The 27,463-nt window shown below is 36.7% G+C and overlaps 1 protein-coding gene across 7 annotated transcripts in view; it reads left to right on the plus strand.

Annotated features, from left to right (window-relative positions):
* The first annotated feature begins 23,353 nt into the window (after window positions 1-23,353).
* The window catches only part of LRRCC1 (leucine rich repeat and coiled-coil centrosomal protein 1), a 41,649-nt gene continuing 37,539 nt past the window's right edge, over window positions 23,354-27,463 (plus strand). For all 7 annotated transcript variants that reach the window (XM_005563636.4, XM_005563637.4, XM_074000032.1 and 4 more), the window contains exons 1-3: window positions 23,354-23,662; window positions 25,868-26,073; window positions 26,381-26,446. In XM_005563636.4, coding sequence (XP_005563693.3) covers window positions 23,559-23,662; window positions 25,868-26,073; window positions 26,381-26,446 — 376 coding nt within the window. In that variant the 5' untranslated portion in view covers window positions 23,354-23,558. The remainder of the gene's footprint in view (window positions 23,663-25,867; window positions 26,074-26,380; window positions 26,447-27,463) is intronic.

Raw genomic sequence — 27,463 nt, forward strand, 5'->3', positions numbered from 1 at the left:
TAAAAACAAGATAGGGATTATCAGATCTATTGTTTAATGATGAAATTGAAATCAATAAGAAACAGAATTACTAGGAAGTGGCAGATGAGTGTGTGATTCAAGATATGCTATCATGTGATTCAAACCTCATATTTTTCATCATTCTATAGTAATTTTCTCATTGTACAAATGTAAAGAATTACTGTGTAAGGGTCAACATTAATGAGGTAGCATTTTTTTCATCTCTTATTCTCAATTAGCTGTGTCTAACTTGCTTAATTGTGCACAGCTTTTTAAATGCTTAACAGGTAAAACATTTTAACTTTAATATTAAGATTTCAGAAATTAGTTCAATTAACTCACAAGTGAGTTTTAAAAATTATGTTAGGTGCTATAACAAAATATATTTGAGTAAGGGAGGAAGAGGAAAGCAAAATACTTAACTACAAGAAGATTACATGAAGCCTTTCAGAAGCACAGCAAACAGAATAAAAACTGGGAATTTATGTTAACTTTCTAAATTAAGTTTCCAGTTTAAAAAATGAAGAAGGAGGAAAATACCTGGCTTCAATGAGTAATAGGACATTTCCATGGAACAAATTTGTTATTCGGTATCAAAATAGGTACGCGCATATTTGTTTCTCCTGAAGGACCATTAAAATACACCTCACTCAATGTGGAGTCTCCCTGAGTATTTGGGCTGCTTGTGCCATAGTGTCTATGATGGCTGCTCTTAGTCATGCAGAGCTACAGGTGACCTTCCCTAAAGGCGGTGCACAGTATTTTTTCCTCAGAATTTCTCTCAGACACTTTATTGTTTTCTTCCATCCCTGTATCAACCTATTTAACCCCTCAGCAGGACCTGGTGCATATGGATTGACACTAGCAGGGTAGTATCACAGCCTTTCTATCCTGAATGCTTTATTCCTTAGATGCCAGATAAATGTTTAGCACTGGAATTCTGAAGGCTTGAGGAGTGAAAGATGTGACATGGTGACTCTCAGAACAGTTATGAGAATGATAGTTCTCCTCTTTATATCTCCAACTGGAATAATGCTGTTGTGAGAGAAAGAAAAGAGCACTTAGTCAGGTTTGAGAAAGCTTTTCATGCCACAATTCCAGATGTCTCACAGATTGCAGAAGCCTTTCTCCAAGAATTTTATGTGTATTCAGGCTGGGGAGTCCTTGTCTGAATAGCAGGTAAAATTAATTTATTTAATTATAAGAACCACCACTAAGCTATAAACATGTAACAACCAAGTACTTTAATTCTTAGGAAAAAAAAAAAACAGTATGTTGCTTTGATATGATGTGCTAAGCTTTTACTTTATTAGAGGGCTGAAATGCAATAAGCTCTCTACACATGTGGCCTACCAACTTTGGAGGGTGAAATATTTTTTCAGGTATTTACAATTAAAGCAAGTGCACATAAATCTGGAGCAGCTTAAAGACTCCAAGGCAAATCGCATTTTTTCCACTGAACAAAAGAGTTTATCAGTCTCTGTTTTTTAATTATAATTATCACCAGAGAAAAAATTTAAAATGCAGAAAATATATATTAAAATAAAGATTACTTTAAACCAATTATCTCGCATGTACACACCTATGGTGGGGGAATCACACAGCACATATAACCTTATGACTTTATTTTACTTAAAGTACCTTAATATGATTTGCCTGTGTCCCCACCCAAATCTCATCTTGAATCTTCACATGTTGTGGTGGGCACCCAGTGGGAGGTAATTGAATCATGGGTGCAGGTCTTTCCTGTTCTTTTTTCACAATAGTGAATAAGTCTCGGAAGATCTGATGGTTTTATAAGGGGGAGTTTCCCTGCATAAGCTCTCTCTTTGCCTGCTGTCATCCATGTAAGACGTGACTTGCTCCTCCTTGCCTTCCACCATGATTGTGAGACTTCCCCAACCACATGGAACTATGAGTTCTCCATTAAACCTCTTTCCTTTGTAAATTGCCCAGTGTTGGGTATGTCTTTATCAGCAGCATGAAAATGAGCTAATACATACTTAATGAGAATTTACAAATATTATTAAATATAACTGGGTCTTAATGAAAGCATAGTATTCTATCACATGAATATTTACCATTATTTAACCATTTTCTTCATTGATGGATCCTAGAGTTGTTTCCAGTTTTTCTATTTTAAATTTAATACTTATTGTTGCAATTGGCATCCTTCTATATAAATCTTGGTTGGATCGCTCATTGCTTTATTAGAAAAAACCTGAAGTAAAATTACTAAAAAAGGATAAAAACATTAAGAAAAGTCTTGAGAAATATTGTCCAAGTTGCCTTCCAGAAAGGTTCTACAAATATACCTTAATGTGACTACCCATGGCATTATCATACCTTTCTCATTCTTTTGCCACTTAGACTTATGGAGATTAAACCTCAGTGTTATATCCCACTTCTTCTCCTATTACTAAAGAGAGGGAAGAGTTTTGCAAATGATCACAATCATTTATACTTCTTTCTTGTAGGATGGGAGGCAAGTATTTTTTCCCAGCTGGTTCTTCAATTTTTAATTTCATTCATGAGATTTTTAAGACTTAATATCTACAGTATCAAACAATTGATCTTTTAATTTTTCACTGTCTTTATATTTAAAAAGTATTTTCCCATCTCAAGATTTAGATAAATATATACTTTTTCATATAAATACTTTTTTCTCTACATTATTATGGTCTTACTTTTTGCATTTTACTCTTTAATGCATGTGAATTATTTTGAAGAGGTTGTATATAATTTTGTATTTTCCCAATAGTTAAATACCCATGTCAGTTTTGGTGTTGGCAATATACGCTGAAGTTTAATCCAAGGCTTAACTAGTCCAGACACTTAATCCAATGAGTTAAAAGTACAGGAGAGTCTACCCGAATGTCCTAGAATATTGTGACCAGATGGACAGATAAGCTATTTTAACCCTTCATTAACACAGTTACAATTCTAACATGTCAGCCACAGGGTAGGGGAGAGTTAGCTCCCATTATGATCTAGAGTTCAAGGTTTATGAACTCAACCCAAAGGTTGAGTTATACTCTCTCAACCCAAAGGCCCATGTTGAATATCTCAGGGATATAACATTGAGACCCCAGAATTTAATACAATTACAATACAACTGTCAGAGGCAGGTGAACCAGAGCAACTCCATCTTGAATAGGAGCTGGGTAAAACAAGACTAAAACCTACTAGACTGCTTTTCCAGATGGTTAAGGCATTCTAAGTCACAGGATGAGATAGGAGGTCTGCACAAGATATAGGTCATAAAGACCTTACTGATAAAGCAGGTTGCAGTAAAGCAGTAAAGAAGCCGGCTAAAACCCACCAAAACCAAGATAGCCATGAGAGTGACCTCTGGTTGTCCTCACTGCTACACTCCCACCAGTGCCATGACAGTTTACAAATGCCATGGCAACATCAGGAAGTTACCCTAAGTGGTCTAAAAAGGGGAGGCATGAATAACCCACTTGTTGTTTCACATGTAATCAAAAAATAACCATAAAAATGGGCAATCAGCAGGTCATTTTATTCCACGTTCCTAATGAACTTGCTTTCATTTCATGGACTTGCCCTGAATTATTTCTTGTGCAAGATCCAAGAACCCTCTCTTGGGGTCTGGATTGGACCCCTTTCCTGTAACACAACTAGAATAAATAATGTGCCAGAGACATGGTAAACATTCAACAAAAATGAACAAATAAGCTCTTGTTGTTTGCAGACTCATTTATTTTTCTTATTATATATTATAGTGAAGGCACTTTCAAAGGTTATATAGAAAGCCTTTTTTTCTCAGGAGATCTGAAAAACCCTAGTGAAAATATCCCCAAATGTGTAATTACTGCACCTACCCTTGTGGCACTGATTTACTTACTGGTTAAAATGTCCTACCTAATAGTCCTGACTCCAGAGGGAATCGGGTTCTCAGATATGGCTACTTAGAACCAGAGACAAGATTCTTTCTTATTCCCCTAAATAGAGGGGTCTCTAATACAGTAGGTCTTTTTGCCTACCTTAAGAGAATTATGCTAAATTGGTTCATGTCTGGGTTATTTACTTATTTAAAGACAAAAGTTTAAAATGACTAAGCAATCTTTAATTTTGAGCATATGCTAAAATTATAGGTAATAATAAAGTCCAGCTGCAGAAATACAGAAAGCACCAAAACAATGGAAAAGGAAAACAAAACAGAATACAATAGATTAAATAGGATATAACAGAATTAAAATTGTAAGAATATTTACTAAATCCCTTGGGACATATTTTTTAAGGACATCATGGGTGTTTTAGGTTAACATCTACCCCCCAGAAAATGTCACTCATATGTTTTGTCTCCAGGCACATGCCCAAAATCTATAGGGAATAGACATTTCAAGTACTCAATTTCCCATTACTGAATGTATGGATCTGATATGGTTTGGCTGTGTGCCTACCCAAAGCTCATCTTGAATTATAGCTCCCATAATTCCTACATGTTGTGGGAGGGACCCGGTGGGAGATCATTGAATCATGACCCCCATATTGTTCTCATGGTAGTGAATAACTCTCACAAGATCTGATGCTTTTATAATGGGTTTTCCCTTTCAGTTGGCTCTCATTCTCTCTTGTCTGCCACCACATAAGACGTGCCTTTTGCTTTCCACCATGATTGTGAGGCCTCCCCAGCCAGATAGGACTGTGAATCCATTAAACTTGTTTTTCTTTATAAATTACCCAGTGTCAGGTATGTCTTTATCAGCAGCATGAAAACGAATTAATACAGAACCTTTCTGCAATATTTATCCATATGTATGTAATTTCAGTTCACAATAAATTTTTCAGGTTTTCAGAATTTGTTTTCATTACTGCTATATAGGTAAAGAAACTAATTTTTTTTGCCCTAAAAATAGGCAAATTTTAAAAGCTTCCATTCTCCATTGAACTTTACTTATCAGGGCAAATATATTAAGAATACATTTTTTTTACACTGTACATTTCCAGTTATAAAGAGTTCCTAAATATGAAAGAGAATCAGTAGTAAGCTCTCATTAAAAAATAAAACGGTGAAAAAGAAAATAAGATTTTATACGATAAAATGGGCAATACATATCCAAGGTTACTGATCCTCAGTTATCTCAACTCTAAAATAAAATGATGTCTTATTAGCTCACCTCACACATTATTAGTAATAATAATAAAATGAAAAAAATCTGTGAAGGTACTCTGGAAATCCTAAAACACACAAATTCTGTCCTGGGAAGAGCATGGCTTAATAAAAACAGCCACAACACCATTTCAAAAATTGCCTTTAAACTAATATACAAAAGCTACAAGGAACTCAAACAAAAACAAGAAAACAACAACCCCATTTTTTAAAAATGAGCAAAGGACATGAACAGACATTTAAAGAAAACACACAAGTAGCCAACAAACATGAAAAAATGTTCATTAAAAAGTGGGCAAAGGATATTAACAGACACTTCTGAAAAGAAGATGTTTATACAACCAACAAACATGATAAAAAGCTCAAAATCATTAATTATTAGAGAAATGCAAATTAAAACCACAATGAAATACCATCTCACACCAGTCAGAATGGCAATTATTAAAAAGTCAAGAAATTGATGCTGATGAGGCTGTAGAGAAATAGGAACGCTTTTACATTGTTGGTGGGAATGTAAGTTAGTTCAACCATCGTGGAAGACAGTGTAGCAATTCCTCAAAGACCTAGAGGCAGAAATACCATTTAACCCAGCAATCCCATTACTGGATATATACCCAAAGGAATATAAATCATTCTATTTTAAAGATACATGCATGCATATGCTCACTGCAGCACTACTCACAGTAGCAAAGACATGGAATCAACCCAAATGCCCACTGATGATAGACTGGATAAAGAAAACGTGGTACATATACACCATGGAATACTATGCAAAAGGAATGAGATCATGTCCCTTCCAGGAACATGGATTGAGCTAGAAGCCATCATCCTCAGAAACTAACACAGGAACAGAAACCAAATACCACATGTTCTCACTTATAAGTGGGAGCTGAACAATGAGAACACATGGACACAGGACGGGAACAACACACACTGGGGCCTGTTGGTGGGACTTGAAAGGAGGGAGAGCATCAGGATAAAGAACTAATGCTTGTGGAGCTTAATACCTAGGTAATGGATTGTTAGGTGCAGCAAACCACCATGGCACACATTCACCTATGTAACAAACCTGCACGTCCTGCACGTGTATCCCTAGAACTTAAAATTAAATTAAATTAAATTTAAAGAAAAAGAAATTCATCAGAGGGACAAACCATAAGTTCAGAAATCTATATTTTTGGAAGCATAGAAGAAAGATGTTGCTTTCTGAATTATTTGTCCCTTAATGACATAAGGATAACTATGTCCTTAATATGGGAGAAACAAAATCTAAAAAAAAAAGAAAAAGAAAAAAATTCCAGAGCATGGGGAACTACTAGCCAATCTGGATGATCCCTCCTAAACAGAAACTCTATTAATAGCTGGTCCAGGAAAAATTTGCTTGTTTCAAAAATGAGTAATTAATCAAAAAGGAACAATCCCCAAATCTGTGTAAGACATTCTACAGAAAGAGGAGAAATGAAATAAGAAGAAATGGCTGACCAATAAAATGCATTAGAAAATGTGACCTTGGATTCACCACGAATGTTAAAAATCGTATGCTGCAATCAAGTCTGTGACATATGAGCACAAAGCAGAGTTGCAGGAGTGCAGAGGAGATATGTCAAGACCACAGAAAGAAATAAAATGTAAGCTGGCAAAATTCAGGGAAAAGTGAAATAGAAATATAAAAATGTATCGAATTAAGGTAAAATCAGGAGAAACATTGGAACATTGCTCAACATAAACCAGGGAATAGGGAATATTTAAAAACAATAAAATGGTAAGACGAATTTGAGAAAAAACTTCTCATTTCCATTAATAGCAGGCTCAATTCTTCAAATCGACTCTCCCATTAAAAATATCTAAGCATATCTAAAATAAAAAATAAAACAAAAAAATAAAATATTGACAATCTTTGGCTTGGCATGGCCGCTTATGCCTGTAATCCCAGCACTTTGGGAGGCCAGGGCAGGCAGATCACTTTAGGTCAAGAGTTCAAGACTAGCCTGGCCAACATGGTGAAACCCCACCTCTACTAAAAATACAAAAATTAACCGGGCATGGTGGCATGCACCTGTAGGCCCAGCTATTCGGGAGGCTGAGGCAGGAGAATTGCTTGAACCTGGGAGACAGAGGTTGCAGTGAGCCAAGTTCACACCACTGCACTTCAGTCTGGGCAACAAAGCAAGACTCTGCCTCAAAAAATAAAAAATAAAGGCCGGGCACGGTGTCTCATGCCTGCAATTCCAGCACTTGGGGAGGCCGCGGCGGGTGGATCACAAGATCAGGAGTTTGAGACCAGCCTGGCTAACATAGTGAAACCCTGTCTCTACTAAAAATATAAAACTTAGCCAGGCACAGTGGCAGGCGCCTGTAATCCCAGCTACTCAGGAAGCAGAGGCAGGAGAATCGCTTAAACCCAGGACGCGGAGGTTGCAGTGAGCTGAGATGGCGCCACTGTACTCCAGGCTGGGTGAGACTCTGTCTCAAAAAAAAAAATACATATATATATATATATAATAAAAATAAAATATTGACAATCTTAAAAGATAATGGAAAGTCCCAAGCCTTTTTTTTTTTTTTTTTTTTTTTTTGAGACTGGGTCTTGGTCTGTCACCCAGGCTGGAATACAGTGACATGATCCTGGCTCACTGCAACCTCCACCTCCCAGGTTCAAGCGATTCTCCTGACTTAGCCTCCTGAGTAACTGGGATTACAGGCCCACACCACCACGCCTGGTTAATTTTGTATTTTTAGCCAGGCTACTCTCAAATTCTAATTTCCGTTAATAGCAGGCTCAGTTATTCAAATCAACTCTCCCATTGAAAATATCTAAGCGTGATATCTAAAATAAAGATTAAAATAAAAAAATTAAAATATTAACAATCTTTGGCAGGGCACAGTGGCTCACACCTATAATCCCAACACTTTGGGAGGCTGAGGCGGGTAGAATGCTTAAGGTCAGGAGTTTGAGACCAGCCTGGCCAACATGGCGAAACGCTGTCTCTACTAAAAATACAAAATAGCTGGGTGTGGTGGTGCACGCCTATAATCCCAGCTACTCGGGAGGCTGAGGCAGGAAAATCGCTTGAACCTGGGAGGCAGAGGTTGTAGTGAGCCAAGATTCTGCCAATGCACTCCAGCCTGGGTAACAGAGCAAGACTCCGTCTCAAAACAACAACAACAGCAAAAAAAGAATGTTGAATATGGGCCACCAATCTCTTCTGATTTGTAGGATTTTAGCCTGATGGAGTTCCCTTTGTAAGTGACCTGCCCTTTCTCTCTAGCTGCCTTTACCATTTTCTTTCATTTCAACCTTGGAAAATCTGAAGATTGTGTGTCTTGGGCATGATCTTTTTGTGTAGAATCTTGCAGAGGTTCTCCGTATTTCCTAAATTTGACTGCTGGCCCCTCTAAAAAGGTTGGGGACATTTTCATGGATGATATCCTGAAATATGTTTTCTAAGTTGTTTGCTTTCCTCTCCTTTCTTTCAGAGATGCCAATGATTCATGAATTTGGCCCCTTTATATAATCCCTTATTTCTTGGAGCTTTTGTTCATTCCTTTTCATTCTTTCTTTTTGTCTGACTCTCTTACTTTAGAGAGCCAGTCTTCAAGTTCTGAGATTCTTTCTTCAATTTGGTCTATTCTGCTGTTAATACTTGTGATTGCATTGTGAAATTCTCATAGTGTGGTTTTCAGCTCTGTCACATCTGTTAGGTTCTTTTTTACACTGGCTATTTCATCTTTCAGCTACTGTATCATTTTATTGTGATTCTTAGTTTTCTTGGATTGGGTTTTGCCATTTTTCTGAATCTCAATGATCTTCATTCCTATCCATATTCTATTTATGTCACTTTAGTAATTAAGGCTACTTTAACAAGATTCTAAGCAGCAAAATGAGGCAGTATTGACCTCAAACATGTTCCCTCTTGTCCCCCATCTCCACCAACATACATATCAGAGTCCCAGATCCAACTAGATGAAAAAAAAAAAAAAAGTTTCATAAACTATTAGGACTAGTTTTTAAAACTAGGTAGCTTTCCTCTTAAGTGTTTAAGTTGACATTTCTAATTGATCTGAGACTTTAACTTAAGTACAACAGAATGTATGTATTAGTAATTACACTGACTCTGTATAATTAATAATCCCTTGTCAGATGGATAGTTTGAAAATAAATAGAATGTATAATGAAGTCTAACAATTCAATGGCAAACACACAGAAAAACACAGAAATAATTCAATCTAAAAATGGGCAAAAGATCTGAATAGACATTTCTCAAAAGAAGGCATACAAATGGTAAACAGATATATGAAAAAAAATGCTCAACATCACTATTCATTATAGAAATGCAAATCATACCACAACAAGATACCATCTCACACCAGTTAGAATGACTTTTATTTAAAAAAAAAAAAAAGAGGTAATAACAGATGCTGGCAAAAAATGTGGAGAAAGGGAAACCCTCACACACTTTTGATGGAAAGGTAAATTAGTACTGCCACTATGGAAAGCAGTATGAAGGTTCCTCAAAAATCTAAAACTAGAACTACTGTATGATTCAGCAATTCCACTACTGGGTATATGTCTGAGAGGAAATCAATATATTAAAGAGATATCTGCACTTCCATGATTATTGCAACAATATTCACAATAGCTGAAATATGGAAGCAGCCTATGTTTCTATCAATGGATGAATGGACAAAGAAAATGTAATATATATACACAATGGAATATATTATTTAGCCTTAAAAAAGAATGAAATCATGTCATGTGTAACAACATGGATGGAACCGGAGATCATTATATTAAGTGAAATAAGCCAAGCACAGAAATACAAACATTGCATGTTCTAACTCATAATAAAGTGGCTCTCATAATGATAGAGCATACTGGTGGTTACCAGAGGCCAAGAACAGGCTGGAGTAGGTGATAAGAAAGAGGACTTGATGAATGGGTACACACTATATATACACACACACTATATATATACACACACACATACATTATATATATACATACACTATATAAATATATACAAACACTATATATATACACACATACTATATACATATATATATAAAACCTGGTGTTTGATATATCAGAAGGCTTATTAGAGTTCACATTGATTGTACATTTCAAGATACCTAGAAGAGAACAATTTGTATCTTCTTAGCATAAAAAAGATGAATAGTTAAGAAAACTGATATCCCAATTACCTTGACTTGATTATATGAATGTATCAACTTATCAAATGTACAGAAAAATATGTACAACTATTATGTATCAATAAAACATTTTTAAAAGAAAAACGATAGAGAAAATGAATGAAACCAAAAGTTGATTCTTTGAAAAGATCAACAAAATTAACAAATATGTAGCTAGATACAGTAAGAAAAAAGAAGATTCAGGGAGGTTCCAAGATGGCCGAATAGGAACAGCTCCAATCTACAGCTCCCAGTGTGAGTGATGCCGAAGATGGGTGATTTCAGCATTTCCAACTAAGATACCAGATTCATCTCACTGGGGCTTGTCGGACAGTGAGTGCAGGCCACACGAGTGTGAGTTGAAGCAGGGCGGGGCATCACCTCACCTGGGAAGTGCAAGAGTGAGGGAATTCCCTTTCCTAGCCAAGGGAAGCCGTGACAGATGGTACCTGGAAAATCGGGACACTCTCACCCTAATACTGCGCTTTTCCAATGGTCTTAGCAAATGGCACACCAGGAGATTATATCCTGCGCCTGGCTTGGAGGGTCCCACACACACGGACCTCGCTCACTGCTAGCACAGCAGTCTGCGATCAAACTGCAAGGTGGCAGTGCGGCTAGGGGAGGGGCATCCACCATTGCTGAGGCTTGAGTAAGTAAACAAAGTTCAAACTGGGTTGAGCACACCACAGCTCAAGGAGGCCTGCCTGCCTCTGTAGACTCCACCTCTGGGGGCAGGGCATAGCTGAACAAAAGGCAGCAGAAACTTCTGCATACTTAAACGTCCCTGTCTGACAACTCTGAAGAGAGTAGTGCTTCTCCCAGCACGGAGTTTGAGATCTGAGAACGGAGAGACTGCCATCTCAAGTGGGTCCCTGACCCCGGAGTAGCCTAACTGGGAGACACCTCCCAGTAGGGGCCATCTGACACCTCATACAGCCAGGTGCCCCTCTGAAATGAAGCTTCCAGAGGAAAGATCAGGCAGCAACATTTGCCATTCGCAATATTTGCTGTTCTGAAACCTCCACTGGTGATACCCAGGCAAAGATGGACTGGAGTGGAACTCCAGCGAATTCCAACAGACCTGCAGCTGAGGGTCCTGACTGTTAGAAGGAAAACTAACAAACAGAAAGGACATCCACACCAAAACCCCATCTGTACATTACCATTATCAAGACCAAAGGTAGATAAAACCACAAAGATGGGGAGAAACCAGAGCAGAAAACTTGAAAATTCTAAAAATCGGAGTGCCTCTACTCCTCCAAAGGAACGCAGCTCCTCACCAGCAATGGAACAAAGCTGGACGGAGAATGACTTTGATGAGTTGAGAGAAGAAGGCTTCAGATGATCGTAAATAACAAACTTCTCTGAGCTAAAGGAGGATGTTCGAACCCATTGCAAAGAAACTAAAAACCTTGAAAAAATATTAAACGACTAGCTAACTAGAATAAACAGTGTAGAGAAGATGATAAATGACCTGATTAAGCTGAAAACCATGGCACAAGAACTACATGATGCATGCACAAGCTTCAGTAGCTGATTCGATCAAGTGGAAGAAAGGGTATCAGTGATTGAAGATCAAAGGAATGAAATGAAGCAAGAAGAGAATTTTAAAGTAAAAAGAAATGAACAAAGCCTCCAAGAAATATGGAACTCTGTGAAAAGACCAAATCTATGTCTGATTGGTGTACCTGAAAGTGACAGGGAGAATGGAGCCAAGTTGGAAAACACTCTTCAGGATATTACTCATCAGAGAAATGCACATCAAAACCACAATGAGATACCATCTCATGCCAGTTAGAATGGCAATCATTAAAAAGTCAGGAAACAACAGGTGCTGGAGAGGATGTCGAGAAATAGGAACACTTTTATACTATTGGTGGGACTGTAAACTAGTTCAACCATTGTGGAAAAGAGTGTGGCGATTCTTCAAGGATCTAGAACTAGAAATACCATTTGACCCAGCGATCCCATTACTGTGTATATACCCAAAGGATTATAAATCATGCAGCTATAAAGACACATGCACACGCACATTTATTGCAGCACTATCCACAATAGCAATGACTTGGAACCAACCCAAATGTCCATCAATGATAGACTGGATTAAGAAAATGTGGCACATATATACCATGGAATACTATGCAGCCATAAAAAAGGATGAGCTCATGTCCTTTGCAGGGACATGAATGAAGCTGGAAACCTCATTCTGAGCAAACTATCGCAAGGACAGAAAACTAAACACCGCATGTTCTCACTCATAGGTGGGAACTGAACAGTGAGAACACTTGGACACAGGGTAGAGAACATCACACACCGGGGCCTGTCGCAGAGTGGGGAATGGGGGAGGGATAGCATTAGGAGATCTACCTAATGTAAATGACGAGTTGATGGGTGCAGCACACCAACATGGCACATGTATACATATGTAACAAACCTGCATGCTGTGCACATTTACCCTAGAACTTAAAGTATAATAAAATAAATAAATAAATGTTTTTTTAAAAAAAGAAGATTCAAATTACTAAAATCAGAAATGAAGTAGAGACATTATTACTGATTCCACAGAAATAAATAGGAGTATAAGAAAGTATTATGAACAACTCTATGCCAATAAATTGGATAACCTAATTGTAATGGACAAATTCCTAGACACATAAAACCTACCAAGGCTAAATCATGAAGAGTTAGAAAATCTGAGTAGTTCTATAACTAATAAGGAGATTGAATCAGCAATCAAAAATCTAACAAAGAATAGCACTGGGCCTGATGGCTCTACTGATGAATTCTACTAAACATTTAAAAAAGAGCTAATCCAATACCTCTAAAACCTTTCAAAAAAATTGAAAAGGACAGAACACTTCCTAACATTATCATTCTATGAGGTCAGCATTACCCTGATACCAAGCCAAACTCATTACAAAAAAAGAAAAACTACAGGCCAATATTCCTTAAGAAAATAGGTGCCAAAATCCTAAACACAATACTAGCAAACTGAATTAAGCATCATATTAAAAGAATTATAAAACATGACCAAGTGTGATTTATTCCTGAAATTCAAGGAGGATTCAATATATGAAAATTGATTAATATAATGTACTACATTAACAGTATGAAGGAAAAAATCGATGATCATCTCAATTGATCCAAAATAATTTTGACAAAATTCAGTAATCGTTCATGATAAGAATTCTCAACAAATTAGGTATTGATTGAATGAATTTCAACACAATAAAGGCCATATAGCACAACTTCACAGATAAAATTGTACTCAATGGTGAATAGTTGAAAGCCTTTCTCCTAAGATCATAAACAAGTTAAGGATACCCACTCTCATCACTTCTATTCAATATAGTATTTGAGGTTCTGACCAGGATAATTAGGCAAGAAAAAGAAATAAAAGGAATTTGAACTTAAAAGAAAGAAGTAAAATTATCCTTTTCACAGAGGATATAATCTTAGATATAGAAAATCCTAAAGACACACACACACACAAATGGCTAGAACTAATAAATGAATTCAGCAAAGTAACAAAGTCAATGCTCAAACATCTGTTGCATTTTTATACGCTAATAATGAATAATTTGAAAGTGAAATTATTAAAATAATTTCATCTATCCTATCAGCAAAAAGAATAAATTATTTAGGAATTAATTTAACCAAGAAGGTAACAGACTTGCACGATGAAAACGGCAAAACGTTGTTGAAAGAAATTAAAGAAAACATAAGTAAATGGAACTGTAGCCCTTGCACATTAATTGGAAGACTTAATATTGTTAAGATGTTAAATGCTACCCAAAGAGATCCACAGATTCGATGCAATCTCTGTCAAAAGCCCAATGATATTTTTTACAGAAATTTTAAAAATCTAAAATATATATGGAATCTCATGGAACCCCAAGTAGCTAAATCAATCTTGAAAAAGAAGAACAAAGCTGGAGGGATCACACTTCCTGATTTCAAAACGTACTGCAAAGCTACAGTAATCAAAACACTGTTTTACAGGTATAAGGACAAACATATAGACAAAGGGTATAGAATAGAGAATCTCAAAATAAGCCCTTGCATATACCATTGACCCTTGAGCAACACAGGGGCTACAGGTGCTGACCCCCAAACAGTTGAAAATCCACATACAACTTTTTAATCCCCCAAAACTTAACTGCTAATAGCCTTGCCAATAACACAAATAGTGTATTAACATATATTTTGTATATTACATGTATTGTACATTATATTCTTACAATAAAGTAAGCTAGATTTTTTAAAAAATGTTATTATGAAAATCTAATGGAAGAGAAAATACGTTTACTATTCATTAAACAGAGGTAAAAGGGATAGATTATGAGAGATTACTTAATGGATGCAATGTATATTATTCAAGTGTTGAATATCCTAAAAGCCTCAACTTCACCACTGTGAAATCAATCTATGCATGTAACAAAATTACATTTGTAGCCCGTAAATTTATACAAACAAGACAAATAAAAATAAATAATTATAACTGAGCTGGATTCCTTTTCTGTTCCTGAAAAACTGATTAGCTAATCATGTATTTTTAAACTCTTAAGAATAAAACTAGGGACAAAGAAATCATGTTAAAATGGCAGTAAAATGTCAATATGCTTTAAAAATTCGTTTCCACTTTTGTTTTTAAAAAAGAGATATTTTTTAACTTTTAGGTTTAGAGGTACATGTGCAGGTTCGTTTTATAGGTAAACTGCATTTCATGGGTATTTGGTGTACAGACTATTTTGTCACCTGTGTAATAAGCATAGTGCCCAATAGGTAGTTTTTTGATCCTCACCTTCCCTGAACCATCCATCCTTAAGTAGGCCCCAGTATCTGTTGTTTCTTTCTTTGTGTCCATGTGTACTCATTATTCAGCTCCCGCTTATAAGTGAGAACATGCAGTATTTGGTATTCTGTTCCTGTGTTAGTTTGCTTAGGATACTGGCCTCCAGCTCCCTCCACGTTGCTGCAAAGGACATGATCAGACCAGGTGTGGTGGCTCACGCCTGTAATCCCAGCGCTTTGGAAGGCAGATGAGGGCGGATCACCTGAGGTCAAGGGTTTGAGACCAGTCTGACCAATGTGGCAAAACCCTGTCTCTACTAAAAATACAAAAATTAGCCAGGCATGGTGGTGTGCACCTGTAATACCAGCCACATGGGAGGCTGAGACAGGAGAATCGCTTGAACCCAGGAGGCAGACGTTGCAGTGAGCCAAGATCTCACCACTGCACTCCAGCCTGGGAGACAGAAGAAGACTCAGTCTCAAGGAAAAAAAAAAAAAAAAAAGACATGATCTGATTATTTGAAAAATAAATATTTTTGAAAGGAAATTTTGTGAGTAAATAAATTTGCTGTAATAGAAATTCTTTTCATATTTATAAAAGTTTATTCCTATAGTGTTAATTTTTCCATTTATTTGTCTATATTATAATTATAATAACCACAGTTTTTAAATATTTTATATATTTGATATGGTTAATTGCTTTCTTTATTTTTCATCAAAATACCATTTTTGAAATGACATATATTTTGAAATAATATTTTCAAGTTCCAGGAAAGCTTCTGTTGGGACTTTTATTGTGATTGAATGAAACGCGAGGTAAGTTTTAGGACAATTGATATGGTTACAATCATGATGGTCTGAGTATCATTTCTAGACAATAGCAGGTATACTTTTAATGTTTTATTGGGTAACACTGCTGTAGGATTTTCAAAGGTATCCTTTATTAAGTTACAATTGTTCCATCTGTTCCTAGTTTGTTAACTACTTTTTTAATCATGAAAAATTACTTTTAGTTCTTCATTGAAATGACCATATTCTTTATTTTAATTAATAAATTAATTTAGGATTTCTTTTATTCTTTCCCTTTTTTATTTCCTTGAAAGTTTACTGATTTTCAGTCTTTAATGCTGTTATTATTCTTGTTATGTAATGCATTTATTTAAAGTTATAAATTTTCCCTTATGAATTTTTTTGGCCAACTTCCACAGATTTTGGAGTGGGATAACAGATTTTTTAATTGTGTTGTTAATATTTAATATTTGTACATATTCATGGAGTACATATGCTATTTTGTTACATGCATAGAATGAGTAATGATCAAGTCAAAATATTAGGGGTATCTACCACCTGAAGTATTTTCTTATTTCTATGTGTTAAGAAAGTTTAAGTCATCTCTTCTAGCTATTTTGAAAGATACACTACAGGCTGAGCGCAGTGGCTCACACCTGTAATCCCAGTACTTTGAGAGGTCAAGGTGGGTAGATCACTTGAGGCCAGGAAGTCTAGACCAGCCTGGCCAACATGGCAAAACCCTGTCTCTACTAAAAATACAAAAATTAGCTGGATGTGGTGGTACACACCTGTAATCCCAGCTACTCAGGAGGCTGAGGAAGGAGAATCTCTTGAACCCAGGAGGTGGAGGTTGCAGTGAGCCAAGATCTCGCCACTGCACTCCAGCCTGGGAGACAGAGCAAAACTCTGTCTCAAAGAATAAGAAAGAAAAAGAAACATACACTACATTGTTGTTAACTCTAGGCACCCTATTCTGCTATCGAACATTAGAACTTACTTCTCCTAACTGTATGTTTGTGCTCATTAACCAATCTCTCTTCATCCATCCTCCCCAACCCACACACACTTCCCAGCCTATTATCTACCATTCTTTCTACCTCCACCTCCATGGGATCAACTGTTATAGCTCCCACATATGAGTGAGAACATGTGATATTTCTCAATCTGTGCATAGCTTACTTCACTTAACATAATAACCTCCAGATCCATCCGTGTTTCTGCAAATGACAAGATCTCATCTTTTTAGGGCCAACTAATACTCCATTGTGTTTACCACATTTTCTTTATGCATTCATCTGTTGATGGACATTTAGGTTGACTCAATATCTTTGCTATTATGAATAGTGCTGCAATGAACATGAGAGTGAAGGTATCCCTTTGATATAATGATATACTTTCCTGTGGATAATTACCCAGTAGTGGAATTGCTGGATCATATGGTAGTGTTATTTTTAGTTATATGAGAATTCTCCATACTGTTTTCCATAGTGGCCCTATTAATTTACATTCCTACCAACAGTGTATAAGAGTTCCCTTTTCTCCATATTCTTGCCAGAATCTGTTACATTTTCTCTTTTTTAATAAAAGCAATTCTAACTGGGTAAGATGATATCTCATTCTGATTTTGATTTGCATTTCCCTGATGATTAATGACAAGCATTGTTTTCATGTACCTGTTGATCATTTGTATGTCTTCTTTCTAAAAATGTCCATTTGCGTTCTTTGCCCACTTTTTAATGAAATTATTATTATTTTTTTACTGTTGAGTTCCTTGCATATTTTAGATATTCATCCCTTGTTGGATAAATAGTTTACAAATATTTTCTTCCATTCAGCAGGTATCCTAACTCTTGAGGGCTTTCTTTGCTGTACAGTTTTTTAACTTTAATCCCATTTCTCTATTTCTGTTTTTGTTATCTATGCTTTTGCCATCTTAGCCATAAAATCTTTGCCTAGACGAATGTTCTGAAATGTTTTCTCTGTTTTCTTCTAGTAGCCTTATAATTTGGAGTCTTACATTTAAGTTTATAATCCATCTTCAGCTGCTTTTTGTATATGGTGAGAGATAGTAGTCCAATTTCATTCTTCTGCATGGATATCTGATTTTCCCAGCACCATTTATTAAAGAGGATATCTTCTCTACAATGTATGTTCCTGGCACCTTTGTCAAAAATCACTTGGTTTTAAGTATGCAGGTTTATTTCTGGACTCTCTATTCTTCTCTATCAGTCAATGTGTCTTTTTAAATAGCAATGTCATGCTGTTTGGGTTACCATAGCCGAGTAATACGGTTTGAAGTCAGGTAGTGTGATGTCTTCAGCTTTATTCCTTTTGCTCAGGATTACTTCAGTTATTCAAGCCCTTTGTTGATTCTATACACCAATTTTATGATTCTTTTTTCTATTTCTGTGAAAATTGACGTTGGCATTTTGATAGAGATTGCATTAAATCTGTAGATTGCTTTGGGCAGTATGGTCATTTTGCCAAGGTTGATTCTTCTGGTACGTGAGCTTGAGATGGCTTTCTAATTGACTGTGTACTCTTCGATTTCCCTCATCAGTCTTTTGTAGCTTTTCTTGCAGAGAAAGGCTGTCTTTCACCTCCTTGGCTAAATTTATTTCCAAGTATTTCATTTTTGTAGCTATTGTAAATGGGATTGCCTTCTTGGTTTCTTTATCAGCTTGTTCATTATTAGTGTATAGAAATGCTACATTTGTGTATGATGAAATTCTATGCTGCAATTTTCCTGAATTTATTTTTCAGATCTAAGAGTTTTTTGGTAGAATCCTAAAGTTTCTTTAGATGTAAGGTTATGCCATTTGCAAACAGGGACAATTTAACTTTCTCTTTTCCAATTTCAGTATCTTTTTATTTCTTTATATTGCCGATTACTCTAGCTATAATTTCCAGTAGTATGTCAAATACGAGTGCTGAAAGTGGGCACGCTCATCTTGTTCCAGTTCTTAGAGGAAAGGATTTCAGCTTTTTCCCATTCAGTATGATGTTAACTGTGAGTTTTTCATATATGGCCTTTATTATATTGAAGTATGTTCTTTCTATGCCTAGTTTGTTGAGATTTTGTATTATGAAAATACTAAGTTTTATCTAATGCATTTTCTGCATCTTCTGAAATGATCATATGGATTTTGTCCTTCATTCTGTTGATATGATGTATCACGTGTTCATTTGCATATGTTGAACCATTCCTGCATCCCTGGAATAAATTCCACTCGATCATTTAGTATCTGTTTGATGTGCTGTTGGATTCAGTTTGCTAGTATTTCATTGAGGATTTTTGCATCTGTTCATCAGGGATATTGGCCTGTAGTTTTCTTTACTTTTTGCATCCCTGTCTAGTTTTGGTATCAGTGTAATGCTGGCCTTGGAGAATGAGTTGGGGATAATTACCTCATGTTCAATTTTTTTGAATAGCTTGAAGAGAATTGGCTTTGGTTCTTCTTTGAAAAATTGGTGGGAGTCAGCATGAAGCCATCCAGTCCTGGAGTTTTCTTTGTTGGAAGACTTTTTATTACTGATTCAATCTAGCTACTAATTATTGGTCTGTTTAGGCTTTCTATTTCTTCCTGGTTTAATCTTGGTAGGTTGTATGTATCAAGGAATTCAACCATTTCTTTTAGGGTTTCCAGTTCATTACCATACAGTTGTTCATAATTGTCTCTGACACTCTTTTGTATTTCCGTGGCATCAGTTTTAATGCCTTCTTCTTCATTTCTGATTTTGTTTACTTGTATCTTCTTTTTTTCTTGGTTAGTCTAGCTAGTGAATTTTGTTTGCATGTTATCAATTTTGTTTATCCTTTTTTAAAAAAAAATTTGTTGATCCTTTGTATTTTTTTAAGCTTCTATTTCATTTAGCTCCGCTCTGATCTTCATGATTTCTTTTCTTCTGCTAATGTTGGGTTGGGATTCTTCATGCTTTTCTAGTTCCTTGAGGTGCATCATTAAATTGTTTATTTGAAATCTTTCCTACTTTTTTGACATAGGCATTAATTACTATAAATTTCCCAGTTAGCATTGCTTTTGCTGTATCCCAGACATGTTGGTATGTTGTGTTTTGATTCTTACTGGTCTAAAAAATTTTTTGATTTCCTCTTTAATTTCTTTCTTCCTCAATAATTTGGGAGCATGTGCTTTAATTTCCATGTATTTGTGAGGTTTCTAAAGTTCCTCTTGTAATTGATGTCTAGTTTTGTTTTAATGGAGTCTGAGAAGACACTTTGCATTATTTAATTTTTAAAAATTTTGTTAAGCCATTTTTTGTGTTCTAAAATATAGTCTATCCTGGAGAATGTTCCCTATGCTGATGAGAAAAATGTGTATTCTCTGGCTCTCGGATGAAATTTTCTGTAAATGTCTGTTAGATCCATTGGGTATAAAGTGCAGTTTAAATTAAACATTTTTTGTTTGTTTGTTCATTTGTTTATTGTTTTCTGTCTAGATGATCTATGTAATGCTGAGAATGGGGTGCTTAAATTTTCCCTACTATTATTGTGTTGGAATCTCTCTCTCCCTTTAGATCTAATAATATTTGCTTTATACATCTGGGTGCCTTGGTGTAGACAGCATATATGTTTAGAATTGTTATATCATCTTGCTGAATTGATCTTTTGTTTGTTTGTTTGTTTGTTTGTTTGTTTGAGACGGAGTCTCACTCTGTTGCCCAGGCTGGAGTGCAGTGGTGTGATCTTGGTTCACTGCAACCTCCACCTCCTTGGTTCAAGTGATTCTCCTGTCTCAGCCTCCTGAGTAGCTGGGATTACAGGCACATGCAGTCAACCCTGGCTAATTTTTTGTATTTTAGTAGAGACGGGGTTTCACCATGTTGCCCAGGCTGGTCTCAAACCCCTGAGCTCAGGCGATTTGCCCGCCTCGGCTTCCCAAAGTGCTAGGATTACAGGCGTGAGCCACTGTGCCCAATCCCTTTATCATTACATAATGACCTTTCTTGTCTCTTTTTTAAACTTACAGTCTATTGTGTCTAACATTCATATAGCTATTCCTGCTGGCTTTTGGTTTCCATTTGCATAAAATATCTTTTTTCTTCCCTTTACTTTCAGTCCATATGTGTCTTTACAAGTGTGATGAGTTTCTTCTAGGCAGAATATTGTTGGGTCATTTTTTAATCCATTAATTCAAGGTATATCTTTCAGGTGGAAAATTTAATCCATTTACATTCAAGGTTATGATTGATATGTGAGGGCTTATTCCTGCCATTTTATTAATCGATTTCTGGTTATTTTTGTATATTCCTTGTTCCTTTGCATCTCTATCATTGTTTATGATTGTAGTTTGGTGGTTTTCTGTAATGGTAATATTTGAGTCCTTTCTTTTTCTTATTTGTGTGTTTGATCTACCAGTGGACTTTCTATATTTGTGTGTTTTCATGCTGGTAAATATTGTCCTTTTGTTTCCGTATGTAGGACTACCATGAGCATTTTTGTAGGTCCAGTCGACTGGTGATGAATTCCCTCAGCTTTTGCTTATCTTGGAAAGCCTTTATTTTTCCTTCGTTTATGAAGGATAACTTTATTGTTTACAGTGTCCTTGGCTGGCTTTTTTTGTTTTTTTCTTTCACACTTTGAATTTATCATCCCAGTCTCTGCTGGCTTGTAAAGTTTTTGGTGAGAAACCCACTGTTAGTCTGTTGAGAGTTCCCTTATAAATGACTAATTTTTCTCTTGCTGTTTTCAGAATTCTTTGTATTTGACTTTTAACAGTTTGACTACAATGGGCCATAAAGGAGACTTCTTCTTTTCTTTTTTGCAAAAGAAGACATGCAAGCAGCCAATAAACATATTTTTTAAATGCTCAACATCACTAATAATCAGAGAAATGCAAATCAAAACTATGATGAGATATCATCTCGCAGCAGAGTGGCTTTTATTAAAAAGTCAGAAAATATGAGATGTTGGTGAGGTTGCAGAGAAAAAGGAATGCTTACACACCATCAGTGGGAATGCAAATTGCAGCCATGGTGGAAAGCAGTTTGTTGATTTCACAAAGAACTAAAAATAGAACTATCATTCAACCCAGGAATCTCATGACCAGGTATCTAGCCAAAGAAAAATAAATTATTTTACCAAAAAGACACCTGCATTCCTATGTTTATTGCAGCACAGTAGCAAAGACATGGAATGAACCCTGATGCCCATCAATGATAGCCTGGATAAAGAAAATGTGGCACATATACACCAACATGCAGCCATAAAAAAGAACAAAATCATGTCCTTTGCAGCAATATGGATGAAGCTGAAGGCCATTATCCTAAGTGAATTAACACTGAAACAGAAAACCAAATACTATATGTTCTCACTTCTAAGTGGCAGCTAAACATTGGATATGCATGAACACAAAGATGGGAACAATAGACACTGGGGGCTCCAAAAGGGAGAAGGCAAAAGTTGAATAACCACCTATCAAGTACTATATTTACTATTTGGGTTACAGGATCATTAGAAGCCACAAACTCAGCATCATGCAATATACTTATGTAACAAACCCGCACATGTACCCCCTGAATCTAAAATAAAAAATAAGATGAATCTTTTTTTTTTTAAGAAAACCTTTTTTCATTGTATCTGTTTGGGAATCTTTGGGCCTCCTGTGCCTGGGTGTCTAAATCTCTTGCTAGACTTGGAAAGTTTTCATATAGTATTTTGTTGAACCGCTTTTCGAACTCTATTGTTTTCTCTTTGCCTTCTGAGACTCCAAAATTTTGAATATTTGGTCACTTTATGGTGTCCTATATGTCGTGTGGGCTTTGCTCATTTTTTAAAACATCTTTTTTATTTTTGTCTGTATGAGTTATTTCAAAAGGAAATAGACCACTTCAAATGGACTACTGCACCATTTTCTCCGTTTTAAAATATTACTATGCCTTAGGAAGCAATCTAGCCAGGAGGGTTATTTGACCTCATACAGGTATTGCTTTCCCACCTGTAATGCCATTTCATCCAGAGCTCCCCTTGACCCAGCAAGACTCTATTCAGTCATCAATCACTTCCTTTAGAAAACGTACCCACTACCCATATCACTCTAGAGTTGGTTTAGATGTCCTTGTGTTATTCTTAGCATTCGTCATACTGTATGGCAATTCTGTTTCCTCTATTGAACTGTGAATGTTTCCAGGAACAAGAATAAGTTTCATCTTTTTCTTCCTCATACAGGGAAGTGACTACATACAGTAAGGCATCCCACAAATGTTCAATGAATCAACAGGAGGTGCAATGGCCAGTGGAACAATTTATAGGTATGTAAGACTATGTAAAGGAACGTAAAGCCAAACCCTGTGAAAACCGCATTCAGAAGTCAGTCGGCTACTAGGTACACAGGACAAATCCATTCATTCTCCAACTCCTACACGCCCGGGAAGCAGTTTCACTTTACAGCAAGTTGAAGAGTAGCACCCGCAGATGCCGTAAAAGGGAAAGAACTCCACGGTGGGGACGAGGATTCCAGTTTTGCGGAGCCGTCAGGGCGGGAAAGTTCCCGGCTGTCAGTTGGAGGGTGGGTCCTCGCTCCGCCCCCTCGGGCCGCACTTCCGCGCTTCCGGGAGGCGTGTCCTAAGCTCAGGGACCCCTCGCTGGGTGCCGGTTAAGACCCAGCTCCCCGTCGCCGGTGCTATGGAGGCGGCGGCGGCGGCGGCGGAGGCGGAGGCGGAAGTGGAAAACGAAGACGGCGACAGCAGCTGCGGGGATGTATGCTTCATGGACAAAGGCTTGCAGAGGTAAAGGGCCCTCCGCAGCTAGGAGCGACCCGCGCATTCGCCAGGGCCGGGGCCGTGGGTGGCTGGCGGCGACAGCGGAGCGGAGGCGCGGCACTGCTTTACCAAGACCCTAAGTGAACGCAGTCTGGCTTTCGGCCTCCCTACTTCTCCAAAACTGCTCTGCCGAAGTGCCAGGTTGAATGAGCCATGGATGGATGTCTTCCCGCCCCTGTCTCCTGCCCAGCATTTCACACGACTCTGCTTAGCCTTGAAACTGCCCCAAGACCTTGTCCTCCACCAGCTTATGACCACTGTTTCCTTCTGCTGGTTTTGCTTACTTATTCCTTTGCTTGCCGTTTAATTGTTGGTTTTCTCGTGTTCTCTCGTCTTTCCTCTTCTTCCCTCTGAAAAAAAAAACCTGCAGGATAGTATCTCTGGCAGCTATGAGCGGGCAGTCGCAGCTGCCTGTTAGTTTTGCCTCAGTTCTCCTTGCCTCCCTTCGAAATCATTTGTCTGTTACAGAACACTGCAATACATATAGTCATATACTTTTTGAAAGTACTAAACTTACTATATTTAGTTCACCGTTTCCCTCTCTCGAAGCCCCGACTTGTGCAAAGCGTATGAGGCACTTGGTTCTGCAATTCTGTAAAGCAGGTCTCCGCCTGCACTTGAGGCTCTTTAGTCTCGACTCTTAACATTTCTCCACTTACACTTTATTTAGCTGTACTGAGCTACAGGCAGTTCCATAGCAGACTTCTCTGTGCCTTTGCATATGCTGTTCCTTTGTAGCGTGTCCTCTACGCGAACTTTGCTACTGATAATTAAACATCTTGTTCTGGATTCTGATTTAAACTTTGCCAGATGATCCCAAGAAGATGGTGTTCAAGGGACATTTTACATTTCTATTTAATACTAGCTGCCATTTACTGAATGCCATCTGTGTGTGCATGTTATATACATTATCACTAATCCTCACGGTAATTCTACAAGGTAGTAATTTTTCTCATTTACAAGTGATGAGTGAGACTCAGAGTCTATTGACAATTTGTTCATCTTTAAACACTTCGTAAAGAATGAAGTTCGGATTCAAACCCATTTTCCGTCTAATTTCACTGTGCTTTTTCTACGATCTCGCATTATCTGCACATTATTAATGTCGAGAAACTGAAATGTGTCAGAAAATAAATGACTGTCATTAAGAGCATATGTTGATAGCATAAGGTCTGGCACTAAGAAAGAACTCAAGTAAATGACAGGGCGGGATAATTGCGAAATGCTCCAGATAGTAACATTTAAAGGTTGCTAGTCTGAAATTTGCAAATGCTTCCCTGCTGTCAGAGTTAAGTTTCCTACAACTGTAAGATAGCTGCTACTGAACCTACAGCAGATGCCCATGACATTGTGTGTCCCTGTTCCTGGCTGTATCTCCCATCCAGCAACTCCAAACCGTGTGCACTGTAGTTTATGTTCCTGGAACTACTATCTTCAGGAGAAGCTTCAGTTTTAAATAGTAATTGGAGTGAAGAGATGAGTTCTGTTTAGGGGAGATCCATTAACTTTTAACAAGGGAGAATAGGGACTTTTTCAACAGAAATTGCAATAACATGGTTTCTTTTTGAAAATGCAATAGACTGTGGATTAAATAGCTATTGCACACGAAGAAGAAAATAAAGTTATAATCTCCAGCATGAGATCTGGATTGACATACGCTCTGTTAACATAACTGCAAGAATTTGGGCAAGCTATTTAATTTCTATACACTTCGGTATCCTTAAGATACCCACTGCTTAGAGTTATTGTGAGAATTAATTGAGGTCAGAAAACTGAGGCTTAAGTTGTCATTTGCTCAAATCACACAGCAAAACCGTGGTAGAATGCAGATTCGAACTGGGATATTAAGATTCCAAAGCCTTTACAGTTATTAACTATTATTCAGCACTGCCTTCAATATATGCTGATGACTGCATATAGGAGTTAGAAATGCCCACTGTCACTTGCCTCCCTTGAGCGGTTTCTCATTTGTATAAATAATCCAAAATACTTGGTTGTGTTGTAAGAAGCACTGTGTTTTGTGAGACATTTCAAAGGTACCACAAATAGGAAAGATTTCATTCTACAATGAATAGAGCACATATTTAGTATCTGCATGCTGTTTGGTTAATTTTAGTTATTTGGTCATGCTTTTAAAATCTTTTTTTTAATAATGTATATTTTCTTTTGTAGCATATCAGAATTATCTTTAGATTCAACTCTTCATGCCATCAATCTTCATTGCAATAACATCTCCAAGATCGAAGCCATTGATCATATTTGGAATTTACGACATCTAGATCTGTCATCTAATCAAATAAGTCGAATTGAAGGGCTAAACACACTGACAAAACTTTGCACATTAAATTTGTCCTGCAATTTGATTACAAAAGTAGAAGGTTTGTAAGCGATTTTCTTATAACACTTAACATAAGGAAAATGATTTAGGTCCTTTTTTTTCCCAAAAGAATGGAATAAATATTATCAGAAACTCTTAAAAATTGAGTCCAAAACTCATTATACAAAATATTTTCTCCAAAAAAGTGTCAATTTTTTTAAAATTCTGTTTTTTCTAAATGCCAATAAAAGTGATTTCGCTGTTACCAGACTGGAACAGTCTGAAATAACATTGTAATGCTATATCTCTCTAATTAATTATTTAAATTTTATAAAGGCTTTATTTTATTTTACTTTTTTTTTTTTTAGGACTTGAAGAACTAATTAATCTGACTAGACTAAATTTATCATACAACCACATAAATGATCTTAGTGGTAAGTAGAAATGCTTATGTTTTCTGTATGCTAAATGTTTTGCCGCATGTGATAAGTTAACAGCTCAGCTAAGCATGTTGGATATCTCTGAATATTAATCTAATTTTTAGCCAAAGAGCTCATCTACAGAGTGTATTCCAGTCATAATTCTGTTTTGTTGGTGCCAGAACCACAGCTGAGTACAAAATTTAGAAGTAAAAACCAAGGTAATCAGTAGCAGGAAAAATTTGATTGGAAAGGATCCAGTTTAAGGGAATATGTTTTAATTTTAGCCAATTAGTCAATGTACTGTTATATAGGGAAGAATAGTTCCAATAGAACTTTCACAGTGGTAAAAATGTTCTAATCTGTGTTCAGTATGGTAGCCAGTAGCCAAATGTGGTTATTGAGCACTAGAAATATAATTAGTGCAACTTAAGGACTGAATTTGTAATTTTACTTAATTTTACTTCGAAAATAAAAAGCCACGTGTAGCTGATGGCTACCATGTTGAACAGTGACATGCCGCATTCCAAAGGCTGTTGCAAGTTAAGGAGCAAATAAAATGATATTTTCTTTTTATCTGTAATACAGCTAAGAAGATTTTCAAAGTGTTGCCTTTTTTAATTGATTAAAGTGATGTAGCTGATAAGTTGAACAGTTTCATAACTATTCTTAGAATTATCTGTTAGAACTAGCAGAATTCCTCTAATATCTTCACAATCCTTATCAATATTTGAAACAATCTGATTCATTGGTTGACTCTTCTCCCCCACTAAAAGAACACTACCCTGTGCCAGCTGCTTAGTATGCAAAAAATAAAAAGACCTAGTTTGTACCCTTAAGCTGAAGTAACAACTGTATTTTAATTTTTTAAAACCTTTTTTCCTCTAAAGACGTGAGGTATTAGAACTGAGTTTCGCCGGGCGCGGTGTCTCACGCCTGTAATCCCAGCACTTTGGGAGGCCAAGGCGGGCGGATCGCCCGAGGTCGGGAGTTCGAGACCAGCCTGACCAACATGGAGAAACCCCATCTCTT

The sequence above is a fragment of the Macaca fascicularis genome, chromosome 8 (assembly GCF_037993035.2).
Source record: "Macaca fascicularis isolate 582-1 chromosome 8, T2T-MFA8v1.1".
NCBI lineage: Eukaryota > Metazoa > Chordata > Mammalia > Primates > Cercopithecidae > Macaca > Macaca fascicularis.